This window comes from Clavelina lepadiformis, chromosome 2 (genome assembly GCF_947623445.1).
Source record: "Clavelina lepadiformis chromosome 2, kaClaLepa1.1, whole genome shotgun sequence".
NCBI lineage: Eukaryota > Metazoa > Chordata > Ascidiacea > Aplousobranchia > Clavelinidae > Clavelina > Clavelina lepadiformis.
In genome coordinates, this window is record NC_135241.1 from 21,972,178 (window position 1) to 21,984,950 (window position 12,773).

Below are 12,773 nucleotides of genomic sequence, written 5' to 3' on the forward strand. Positions count from 1 at the left end.
AATAGAAATGCGCAATAACATCTTGTGCTCTCGGTACCATGCAGTAGGATTTATTACGTGAGGGATAAACACTGCGTTGATATTAAGTGCTGAGATTGATTTAAATTCTTTGTCGTTGCGAAATATTTTGTCTCAGTCATCTTACAACTGAATTTTCCACCAATGTACATTATGCATCAGCACTCGAGTAAGAAATATATTTTATAACAGCGATTGAATGTTCTCTTCCACGGTACATCAGACATGCAACCGTGATCGGCAACAACACATACAATAGCACAGTGTTAGTGCAGTGTGATCCTGGCTTTTACATCCGACGTGGAACAAATTGGTTAGAAGCGGTTTGTATGCACGATTCCACCTGGTCCGAGGACATCAACTCTGTATTTTGCATACGTAAGTACAACATTTTGAAAAAGATAATTTTTGTTGTGGTAGCAAGATTAACAAATTAATCACGCGTAAGAATTGATTATTGAAAGCTTACATCAAATTCACTTTTGATTATGAAAACTTGCAAAACTTTACCTTGTTAAATTGCTCCTTTTCATTATTAAAGTGATCTTAATATTATCCAGCGCTTGAGTGTTTACCCCCCAAACAACTCCCTCATTCGAAACTCATCAGAGATGCAACCTTACCCTCCCAAGCATACAATGCTGTAGTGAAGTATCAGTGTCACCATGGCTACTGGGTCGACGAGCTCGTCTATTCACAGAGTGTCCGTTGCAATGAGATAGGAATGTGGGAACCGCCAATTAATTTCACATGTTATGGTAACATAATCTACTATGTTGTTGTTGAGTTATTTCAACTGCAACAGTTAATTTTGGTTGGTTAAAACCACCATTTTCACGACTTTGTTTTTTAAAACAGTGATTGCTAATGGATGTTAGTGTTTCCATAGAAATCAAATGCAAGTATCCACCCAACAAAAGAAATTCACAAATCGTGATCGAAGGCAGAGTTAATCTCACCGAATACCCTATCAACAGCGGCATGCGATATCGCTGTCACAACAGAAGTTGGGTCTCAGCACAACATGCACTGGCAGAATGGGCATTCACCGGTGACGTGCAAGTACGGATGATTTGTTCTATCATGGGACTGTGGAAGCCGCATCCAGATTCGTTTGCTTGCAGAGGTTGGTTGTCCTGTTACAAGAATATTTGCTACTCCACAACTGTGTAAATATTGATCCAGATACCTAATGAAAAGGGAAATGCAGAATGTTTGTTAATAAATACGATTTACGATATTGTCACTTTTGTAGACTAAATACACTAAATAATTATGACAGGCTTGTCACTTCCTATAATCTTGTTGTGCAGCTGTTAATGCATAAACTGAACAACAGTCTTTTGTTTAGAAAGTTTTGTACTATCCACTTATTAATCTTTTTAGAAATTGAAGAAGGACCGCTTCCTGTGGCCTACCCTCGGGGTTTGGACCAATCACAAGTCAGATATGAAGCTTGGGCGGAAATGGAGCAAATACTTCCAAATCAAGTCCTGTCGCACCCATATTTACAACCTGTTCCAATTGGTAACCGGTTTGAGCATTTTGTGTTTTTATTAAAATTGCAGTGCTGTGGTTGATGTAAGTAAATGCTTGGTTGAATTTGACATGCGAGAACTATTTGCTGTATCTTGAGCAAAACACATACGTTGATTCAAATGTAATGTTCAAAGTGAAAGTTATAGCTGACTCACGATCTTCGTTAACTGTTGAAGGCCAGAGAGGTTGGTATGGCGGTTCATCGTTGAAGTCGTCCATCGTGCAAGACATGAACGCTGTCCCAAGTGAGAGGACAGCTTCTTTGTTGTGGGATGGTAAAATCTCAACCATGTGGCGTCCAAATAGAACTGAAGATCGTCACTATTCGTTTACTTTGTTTCTCGGAGGACTCTATAATGTGGAGGTTGCTTCAATGAATTAATTCCGTTAGTTTTCGCAGTAGTCAACTAACAGCAAATGCTATTATTGTGATTTGTGTAAACAGTAACACACACAGTAGATGCAGTGGAAAAACCGTCGATGTTTTGAAATGTTTTAAAGTCATGTAACATTTGATATTGTACGTTTCCTCAGGGCATTGAATTGGTCACCCTCAATAATCGACAAGAAGTCTTATTCATCCAAGCAAATTTTTCACACGATGGAAAGTTTTTTAATGACTCGATCGACACCTCTAAGTCCAGAGGAAGAACAGGAAGGGTGTCAGATGCGATAAGTCCCATTGTCGTGGAGAAAGTGCCTTCATCGTCAAATATAATTCTAACAATCACTGGATTTAGTCACGTCGCGAAGTTTATCATGGTACGCTTATGACGTTTGACCTTTCAACTTTTTAACGTAAATGTTTCTCCGTATAATGCACTAATTTGTGTGAGCCATATTAAGTTTATCGCAGTGAAAAGATCTGTAGAAATTTGTCAGTTGTTTATAATACCTGACAGATAACAGTAACAGCGACCAGAGACTTAAGTTATCCACCGATCATACGTGAGCTTCGATTTCTCGGCACTCCTGTTAGATGGGAGATTGTTTATCCTCTGGACTTCTTGACAACTCCTCTCTTTACTTGCATCCTATCTATCTGCTTTGCTGTCGCGCTCTTGTTTGCAAGAAGATGGGATGAAAATGACAAAAAGAAAGTTCAGGTGCAGCCGAACCACCTTGCTTTTGCATTAAGTTGTCCTGAGAGGGCCAACTCTATATCGGTCACCTGTAAATTACCATCTTAACCTTATAAACATAATTTGTAGTTTGGCTGGGACGTATCCAACTATGATAACTCACCAGTCGATGAGTGCTATGTGATCAGGCTTACATGCAACAAGCAACTTCAAGCCAAGCAGTTGGTCTGCAGGTAATGGATGTTTCTATGACAAAATTGCGACTGCAAGCTCAATAATTTGTGACTAATTGTGGTATCTGTGAGCAGGATAGTAGGAGATGCCGCCAAAACCGAACTCGTGTTGGTTAATGCACCATTTAAGGATAAACAGCTGGCTTTACTTGTACCTGGCTCGTGCGGAAATCTTATTCGGTTTGAAGTTGGATATGTCGCCAATGATTGGCCGGTTCGTCCCGCAAACACCGTCGGACCGTACGTCTTGTATTTCTGAATGTTAATATTTTTTAAAAACTGACTTTTGTTATATTTTGCAATCTTGTCGTCTGGTTTACTGAGTTTTGAATTTAATTTTCGAAATTATAACTGTGGTTTGTTTTATTTAATTTAGTGAAATTGGTGTAAAAATTGCGGAATTAAGTCCTGATAAATCACTCTTTGGAACTTTACCATGGGCGTTGAATGAAGCGTCAGTTTCGATTGTGGTGAATGAGCCGATTTGTATCAGATTTTCAAATAGAAGTGAGTTAGTATTACACTTATGTTTCATTCCCATGATTATTTGCTATGTCATGGTAAAAGTGATGTATTTCATCAAGCACTACTATGAGAGTGCAATAAAACTACCAGGTAGTGTTATTGAGATGAACTATTGTTGATCACTGTTATTGAAGTAAACGATGGGACTCATTTTTCAGACACATCAAGACGATCTACTTTGGCAAAAATTCAGGCATTGGATCCACTACGATGGGCGCTTTATCACATTTTCACCGACCATATCTTTTACACGGTGTTTTTTAAAGGTTTGATTGCTCTGTCATACAGTTGAGATACTACAGCAGTCGCACCACGAGCATTGCCTGTTTCACAGACCAATTACTTTTGTTTAGATTTCATCAGTCAAACAACAAGGGTTTTTCGTCTTCTCATCACGTTTATTGGATGTTGTGCTGCCCTCACAATCTCGGCAATCTTGTACAAAATCACACACACGATGGTTTTCTTCGAGAGCATCACATCATTTGGCTTGGGGGGGATTTCCGCCTTTTCCTCTCTCCCAATCCTAGTTGGTTTGATGCTTTTGTTTATTCATTTCCCCGTCTATGTTCCACCGGAAGCAGAAGTAGTCTCGGAGTTTGTGCTCGATGAAAAACTTGTGGAAAGCGAGAAAAGAGAGTTTATCTCGAAAGCATCGAATCAAGAAGAAGAGTTTGTGCCAGAAGCGGGAGATTCCGTCATTTTTGGTGAAAAAGGAAATTTTTTATCGGTGGTTAACTCCAGTTTTAATCGAGTGGACGATGAGCACCAACACCAACTTGAAGCTGCTCTTCTTGGCCAAGGGGTATTTGCACCAAGAAGTGTACTTAACTGTGAATAAATGGAATATGACTGATTTGCTTACTCTATCTCATTCTAATTTTCTAAGCGTTATCATTTTACTTGTATTTTCAGGACATGGCAAGTCAAGATTCTGATGAGACAGCAGCATCCCAAATTGACCCGGATTTGGAGTCACTGTTGGAAAAGTTTAAACATCTCGGAGACTTTGACCAAATTTCGAAGAGCAAAGCCACAACTGATGTGAGTTATCCAAGCATCACAGACACCCTGGACACCTGCATGTTGCCGGCTAATTACAGAAAATCACTTTATGCCATCAGTGAACCAGGTAAAACTCAGCTAGGCTACTGACTCTTTGCGATTATTTTATCGTTTTTTTTTTTTTCTTTGCGGACTGTGGCAAGGGAAAAACCTGTTGTTAACCTTGTTATAGCAAAATAAAATGAAATATGTTCACAAACAATCAATGATTGGAAAAAAGTAGCATAGGCCCAAGGGCTTGAAATCTGCAAGGTTCCAACCACAGCGGTGCTATAACAATGGAACTTTAGAATGACCACAAAAGCCAGAATCTTTTAAGGATCCAAAAAGATAGCAAAAACTTGTAATGCCTTTGGCAATGTATAAACCAATCAATTTTTTATAAGATCAATCGTCCATTTGCACAAGCGACCTTGAAGCAGCTTACATGGCTCGGACATTGAGAGGACATCGTCGGACAAGGTCTGCACCGGCGGTATTGCAATATTTGGGTAAATATTTTCATATTTGGTTATTGCTGGATAGCCCAACTTTAATGTTGTCATAGTTAGCCAACATTTTCGAAGTTTAATCAATGTAAATGCACTTGAATACCAAATATATGCTTCAGGCCCGGTCAATTGGGATTCAATTCTTCCATATGTATGCTGTTCCCTTCCTCATATTTCTGATGTGGACGACGCAGAAATTTTAAGCTGTGCAAGCATGTGGTCCAATGAATCGCTCGTCAACAAATGGCACCGACTACATAGAAGCGTTGATCAACCAATCGACGATCTCTTCGGACAGCTAGATCCGAAATTAAGGCAAGTAGTTTGGTGATCAGCCGCGGACATTGCAAAGGATATTGATACATTGCAAGCGATATAACCGGTGAGCTACTTGTTTAGTGAGTCGCACTTCTCCTGGCATGACCCCACCTACCGAAGGATCCCTTCTGATATTACAAAGAGAGGTTTTCTTGGTAGTCGTTCACCGCCTGTGGGTAAATGGTTGAAAGAGTTCCATCGAGAAAAAGGTAAAATTAATAGATTGCACCTTCAACTGCCGGGTGCAGTTACATCTGCTTCTTGAAATCTTCAATTTATGTTTCACACATTGGAGATTTACTATCCCTGACGTCATAGCAATGTAATGAACACTTTGGATATTCTTAAGTTTATATAATATTTGCTGGTCCTTTACTATAGAAAGATATATTCAGTGCGCACTCAGTGATACATTTTAAGGTGTTGAATTCAACATCACATTATGCTTACCATTTCTTCACATTGTTTGCTAGCTGCAGCCCCAATAATTGAGTTTGGAAGCTACTCAGACGGCGAAGACAGTCGTCCAGTTGTTGACACTCAATCGGCCACCACTCAGATTCCACTTTTATCTCGCATGTCAGCTTCAACACAATATCCGACTGGCTATGCTTTGAGTTGGAAGCGTTACTCTGTTTATACTCAGAAGCCCTCCTCGTATGTTTTGAGTAAGAACGTGAGAGTCCAGTATCCTTCGCTCCATGTCCTGGAGAGACTTCCAAGCGGAAAACGATCTACTTCGGTTGAATCTTTAAATCTTCTCTCCTCACGCCGTTTTGAAGACAGGGAAGGATTTATGTCGCGAAAAGTTCCTGGAGATTGCACTCCATCTTCCAGTGATACCCTAGTGGATGAGGACGATTTGCAGGAAGAAATAGTTGTTCCTTTTGAAGGCCCCATCCAATTTAGAGAAAGGTTAAAACCGTGAATTACTTAATAGTTTTTATTGTAAGCATGAATTTGGAAAAATATTTTTAATTTATGGAAGAATCAGTTATGATACAGTAATGTTATTTTTCTAAAATTACGACATGTTCTTATGAACTATTAATTGCAAAAAGTAAGTTTTGTGTAATTATAGACCAGGTGAAGGAAGCGCACGTGTAGGCGCGGGTATGGTGTTACGCAATCGAAGCCACAAGAAAGTGGTCGCGTTTTCAACCGAACATTCCCGTACACTTCAACCTCGTCTCCAACCAGAAGATGTCTCTCTAGTTCCATCTGCCGGTGCTTTCTTTAGTGAGTTTTCCTACTTACTGGGAAAAAATTGTTAAAGCAAATGTTATTCTTTCACATCGATGCGAATTTGTTTTTTACTGTTAAAGGTACCTCCCATGGAAGTAGTTTGTACTCAGATATGTTAGAAGATGGCGACAGCATTGATGTAAAATCAGACACAGCTAGTCATGCTCATGATATAGAACCCAGTGTCAAGTCAGGAGAATCATTGGTTTTGAACCAAACATTGGCAGGTTCTTTAATAGCTTCAGGTCCTTGTCTGTCTTCCTGGAAGAAAAAGAACATTTTGAAGAAGAAACTATTCACTGTTGCCAGCCCTGCTTCTGCGTTATACAAGGTAAGCTATTGAACATAAGACAATGAATTGTAGCAGTTGTGCACCTGAACTTAGATACAAACTATCAAAAATTGATGGCAAGAAGCTAGAGTAAATTTGGCGAACCACTTCTTTGAATGTGAGCTAATGTTGTGACTTGGTGCGCTACCCATTTGTAAACCAAAACCTTTTGCAGTCTGACTTCGTATGTTTTTCAGGTAACCCGAGGTCACGACATTTCTTTTTGCATTGTGTGCTTAGCGGCCGCCTGCAGTCCGTTTATTTTACTTGGAGCCGGTATCGACACGATCGAAAAATCTGCCGACATTGCTTACTTGTTTTTCACGTTACTTGTCACCTTCTTTGTCGCAACACTATCATTAGAGGCGGTGTTGCGCTGGAATATTTATCGCAAGTGGGAACGACTTTCCTTGGCATATCTGCGACCAATAGTACATGAAGGCAGCAGTGAATGTGGGTCCGCTTCTGATCTTTCTTCTTTGGCAGACACAGTTGATGATAAGTAATCCGCTAGCTGTTGCTAGTGGGTTGAAGTAAGGTGCAGTTTACAAAATCTGTTGTTGGAAGTGCGCCGACGAATGAAATTTTGGTGACTTAAACATTGTGTGACAAAAGTTTTGTCTGGTTAATTGTGTTGGACTGACGAGTTTAAAACCGTTTTTTTGTTTTATGTGTACAAATATTGAGAGAGTCTTGATTTGGTGTGTTTTTTGATCGAGTTTTTATTACAAAATTTCAGAAATTCCGACTGCCGTGTGGTAACGCACGCGCGCATATTTTGTGATGCTCAATTCGCATAAATAGAACGTTTCCGAAAACAAAGCAATACTGGCCCAATCAGCATTGTGTCATGGTAGGATTTAGCGCGTTTTTATAGGTTTAATAAACTCTACTACCGTACTATTGACGTAAATTTAACATAAGCATTCATCATCACATGACTTTAGGCTCACAACAGCCGCGAGACGAACAAACAAAACATTTCAGGTCAATGAGTGTCTTGTTAACAGAAAGGGTGGGTATGGTGCCCAATTGGATAGTGTGCATTCTGCAACAGCTGTGAGATAGGTAATAGAAATAACACTGTTGGTCAGATGAGGTAGCCATTTTGGTTAAACCTTTTCCAAGACGTTCCTAAAGGTCAAAGGTAAACCGAAGTTGTACACTGTACAGACCATCAAGTGACTGCCGTAACAGCTATAGCCGGGCCTAGTGCGGAAGTACCCAACCACAGGATGCATTTGTGTACTAGACCCCTTTTACCTATTATTAACAGATTTTAGATTTTATAGCACGGTTATCATCAACAAAGTGACTAGCCGATTTTACTTCCTATATTTAAGGTCACGTAGCTCGGTGTTCAGGTTAGAAGAATAGATTTGCAAAAAGTTGATTTAGTGTTTAATTGAAAAACTTCCAAAGGTCTAGCATAAATTTGATAAACAAGTTGTATTTTTGTCAGAATTAAGTTTTCTGCCTTTTAAACTTAATTTTAGAGAAGTTCAAAATTTAACAGGGTTACAGTTTACTTTTTTATGATTGTCTTGATATTGAATGATCCTTATCTAAGACTATACTGTGCTGTAATATTTAATTTAGGTTTACAAAAAACTGTAAAAAGACAGTGGATCTAGCATCAGACGTATCGGTATGATTTTTTTGTGACAGCGACTTGTATTTTACATGCATGTCCCAACAAAATGTATGGATGATAGAAGGTTTACAATTTTGCATTTTAGTAGTATTGTTGGATAGGCCCATTACTGTGTCAATCAATCATTTTATTTTTTTATTACATTATCACAGTCTGATGGTGGGGACAAAAGAATGTTATTATTAGTATTAGCTTTGTTAAGCTGAATTTTTGGCGAATGTTGAGAATATGTTGAAAAGAAAAATTGAAACGATATTTGGAAATAAGCTACCGGTGATAAAATGTGATCAAATTTTTTAGTGAATGCCTGATATGATTGCAGCATCTTCTGGCAACCTGCTAAATTGCACATCAAAATCACAGCAATAAAATGACAGTGTGGTCATATAATCTACTGTCTATACTCTATAGCAATGCAGAGCTTAAATGAATGCAAGATGCCTAGTGGAAAGCATAGCAACTGCACCGTCAAGATTTTTCAAGATTGTGCTTGCTCCATCTGCATTTTTTTTTATTGCAGTAAAGAAGGCTTTGGGTTTAGATTAGTTTTCACTAAAGGATAAAAAGTGCATTGAGTACATAATTTTCCACCTCGATTTTTAACATGCACCTGGTTACCCCGAATTTAGCCATTCTGCACTCCTGAGATCTCGTTGAAAAGTGCCATGCTTTTCAGGTAGTTGTAAGCTTAGCAATACAATTTACAGTAGCCTATCACATGGAAATACTATAATCAAAATACATTTTTTTTATTTCAGCTAAAATTTATGTAAGTCGCATTTGCTTTAGCACCATAAAAAAATGTGTCTACCTTGTCTTGCAGCACAGCTGGCCTGCTGTTGTGGCTCAGCTGCGTGCTCTTTATGTTGCTCCTGTCTACCTAGTATGAAAACATCCACTGGAACGCGATTAATGTACATGTTCTTCCTTGTTCTCGCAACAGCTGTGAGTTGTGTAATGCTTTCCTCGTCAGTTCAAGAAGGACTACGGAGCTTGTGGTTTTACCAGCAACTGTGCGCAAGCATAGAGGATAACGCTGTCAACTGTTCCGCGCTTCTCGGTGCCGAGGCTGTGTATAAAATCATGTTTGGCACAGCATGTTTCTTTTTCCTGCTGATAGTTTTAACTTTTGGGATCAACAATACTCAAGATTGTCGTGCCAGCCTGCAAAATGGATTTTGGTTTATTAAATTTTTAATTCTCGCCGGTATTTGTACTGGCGCATTCTTTATACCAAACACCACCACATTTGTTCAAGTGTGGAGATACATTGGCATGGCTGGTGGAATTTTATTCATTTTGCTTCAACTTGTGCTTTTGATCGACTTTGCTCACACATGGAACTCAAATTGGCTTTCTGGAGTAGACAATAACAAGTGCTGGTTTGTTGCATTAGCTCTGTGCACATTCCTTCTGTATGCTGGAACCATCACTGGATTTATTCTTATGATTGTCTTTTATACTGACGCAGTCGGATGTACTCTCAATAGAATTTTTATTGGGATAAACTTTGGTCTCACTCTCCTGATTTCACTTCTGGCAATTTCACCAAAAGTTCAAGAGCATCAGCCTCGTTCTGGTCTCTTACAATCGTCAGTCGTGGCACTTTATGTCACTTTCTTAACCTACTCTGCAATAGCAAGTAACCCTGGCGAATTGAGGGAGTTTGATAATAATGGCACACTAGAGATGAGATCAGTAACATGTTTTCAAGGCCAGTTTGATGACACATCAAAGACTATCTCTATTGTCACTGGGTTATTGCTTGTATTTGTAGTGGTCACCTATGTTTCTCTTCGAAGCACGTCATCATCGGAACAAAATCGTCTCATGGTACGACGAAATCACCAAGACGTTGAGGAAGCAACTTGTTGCTGCTGTTGTGTTGGGGGAGGAAATGATTTTGATGACGTTGAATCGGATAAGAATGGTGGACAGAAGGTGTTGAATGATGAACAGGACAGCGTATCTTACTCTTATTCGTTTTTTCACTTCATTTTTTTCCTTACAACCCTTTATGTCATGATGACCCTTACAAACTGGTTTTCTCCTGAACCTCAGTCGCTTGAAAATGGATTCATATTTGGTAACACTGCTGCTATGTGGGTAAAGATAGCAACATCATGGGCTGCAATTGTAATTTATGTTTGGACTCTTTTGGCACCTGCCTGTTTTCCCGACAGAGAGTTTCCCAGTTAAGGGTTTCTGCCAGTTTGTGTTTGTTTAACGTGTGAATACACATTTTTTTCATGCAGTACGCAATGCCAGCAAAGGTTTTAATGGCCCTGTCACCTACATGGACCAAATCAACTAAAGTTTGATATTACTGGCAACATTGGTAAGATGGTACCGGTACAAAATTAGGATCTTTTTGAAATCATATATATGTTAACGTAATTAACACAAAAGTTAATATGATTTATATAGTGTTCGTTGGTTGTATATACAGTAAATATTGTTTGTTATTAACTGTTAAGTATTGCAAGCTGACCTTTTACTAGTGCATACGCTACAATAACATTCTTAGGCACTTTCAGATAAAACAATTTTTTCCATTTGTTTTATAATGAAATTTGTTAGGCTTGTAGGTTGCTATAAGCCATAGCTTTCTTACCTTTCTACTTTCATATTTCTAAATACTTTATTCAGTTTGTAATAATGCTGCAATTCTAATATCGTTGTTTGAAATGTTATACTTCCATCGAGTTCTGAGTATTTTTAAGTTTTTGCAGTATTCTTGTGAAACCACAACAGGCAAACGATTCATATTGTTACTCTGCTATTATTATTAAAAATTTTATTGAATTTTTAGAACAAAACGTTAAATAAGCTTTGGTAATAAATCTAGATACAGTGTCATGGTTTGGAGTTAAAACTTTCGTAGCAAGCTCATCATCAACTGAATTTTCATTAAATCAGAACTAGATCAATCATCTGACCAGCAAAATGACTTCTATATACTGTGGCACAAACACAATAGCCGGAAACAAAAGATGAGCATTATTGGTAGAGTATGTGCATATTTTGCAAGTTTAGATTGTACTTTAGGTGTCATGTGTAATTCATTCTACCCATAGTAACCCAGTAATTAATAAGGAATGATCGTAATTGCTGCTTCTTGCTGGACTGTCCTGGTTTTCGATTTGATCCGTGTATTTAGGTGTTTGGGTCAAAAATAAAGATTTCCATTAAAGTGTTTTAGAAGTCTGGTTAATTGTTGCTGTTTTACAGCCTGAGAATTACCATAGAAGTTGACACGCTCAATATGTCAGTTGGCATACAAGATGACAAAAACTGATGTAACGTGCACTTTTATGCCAAACATTTTGGTCATCTGGTACATGGGTTTAACGTACAGGATTTTTTAACATACCCCGTTATTAGGCACATTCCGTGTGTAAAATGTCACCACTCACCAGGTAAGTAGGTGCGTGTAAAGAACAAAAAACAAAAATGAAAGGTGAGAAAAAATCTTTTACCGAAACCAACGTTAGAAAAGCGCACTGGTAAGTTGGTAACCGATTATAATCTTTACCCTTGGATTAAAGAAAGTCTTTGCACGACTTAACCTTGGTTTTTATATATCATAGTATATAGAGCCTGTTTCAACCCGGCGATGATTTCTAAGTTACCGAGCTAGCCTTTATGCAAGTTTCGATTGTAACACATTTTTGTTCTTTTATTTCGTTTTGCCCGAAATTAGAACAGTTCACCATGTCCAGCGACCTGGGGCTAATATCGGTAATGCCTTGGCTAAAGGACTTACAACGGTATTACGTCACTGGGTATCGAGACGCATTTATCGCTTGAACCACCTGGTTACCAATCAGCATACTACGCATGTGTTTGAAATGTTTCCTGTACGCCCGATTCACCTCGTCGTTGGTATTACGTCACACCCAAAAAATTTGTTTCTCCTTGTCACAACGTCGTATTTCTTTTAATATCCTCTTATGATACCGATAGGCCTAAATAGTTTATGCATGACCACAATTTCACATTTCTCACAAACACTTTTAGATGCAAAGGCAGTTAGTATAAAACACAAAAATTTTTTACCAAAACGGTGCGTTGTAAACGAAACGGTGCGTTGTAAACGAAACGGTGAAATTAAAGTGTGGTAACGACCCTCTTTGGCGCTAAATGAACGTCTTTGAGACCTTTTCTCAAAGCAGTATACTTTTTATGCTAATGGAAAATATGGGGACTAAATTAACAAAACAAGTTGTCCATTTCCGTTAATATCATTACCACCATTTTCTAGCGCATTGT

At 38.6% G+C, this 12,773-nt stretch overlaps 3 protein-coding genes across 3 annotated transcripts in view; all 3 read left to right on the plus strand.

Moving 5' to 3' along the window:
• Positions 1-5,284, plus strand: part of LOC143446294 (uncharacterized) — a 34,195-nt gene extending 28,911 nt beyond the window's left edge. The window contains exons 80-94 of the mRNA XM_076945878.1: positions 211-396; positions 579-776; positions 908-1,144; positions 1,405-1,545; positions 1,734-1,921; positions 2,092-2,319; positions 2,460-2,663; positions 2,769-2,872; positions 2,948-3,112; positions 3,249-3,379; positions 3,556-3,663; positions 3,751-4,202; positions 4,313-4,529; positions 4,849-4,953; positions 5,073-5,284. Coding sequence (XP_076801993.1) covers positions 211-396; positions 579-776; positions 908-1,144; positions 1,405-1,545; positions 1,734-1,921; positions 2,092-2,319; positions 2,460-2,663; positions 2,769-2,872; positions 2,948-3,112; positions 3,249-3,379; positions 3,556-3,663; positions 3,751-4,202; positions 4,313-4,529; positions 4,849-4,953; positions 5,073-5,284 — 2,876 coding nt within the window. The remainder of the gene's footprint in view (positions 1-210; positions 397-578; positions 777-907; positions 1,145-1,404; positions 1,546-1,733; positions 1,922-2,091; positions 2,320-2,459; positions 2,664-2,768; positions 2,873-2,947; positions 3,113-3,248; positions 3,380-3,555; positions 3,664-3,750; positions 4,203-4,312; positions 4,530-4,848; positions 4,954-5,072) is intronic.
• Positions 5,285-5,353: 69 nt separating this feature from the next.
• LOC143446295 (uncharacterized) lies at positions 5,354-7,560 on the plus strand. The gene is made up of 5 exons (XM_076945879.1): positions 5,354-5,480; positions 5,745-6,186; positions 6,353-6,510; positions 6,597-6,847; positions 7,045-7,560. Exons 2-5 carry the CDS (start codon positions 5,849-5,851, stop codon positions 7,351-7,353), a joined length of 1,056 nt encoding a protein of 351 aa, XP_076801994.1. The 5' UTR covers positions 5,354-5,480; positions 5,745-5,848; the 3' UTR covers positions 7,354-7,560.
• A 1,693-nt stretch (positions 7,561-9,253) lies between these two features.
• LOC143446855 (serine incorporator 5-like) lies at positions 9,254-11,710 on the plus strand. The gene has a single exon (XM_076946699.1). The coding sequence runs from the start codon at positions 9,303-9,305 to the stop codon at positions 10,698-10,700; it is 1,398 nt and encodes a 465-aa protein (XP_076802814.1). The 5' UTR covers positions 9,254-9,302; the 3' UTR covers positions 10,701-11,710.
• The last annotated feature ends 1,063 nt before the right edge of the window (positions 11,711-12,773 follow it).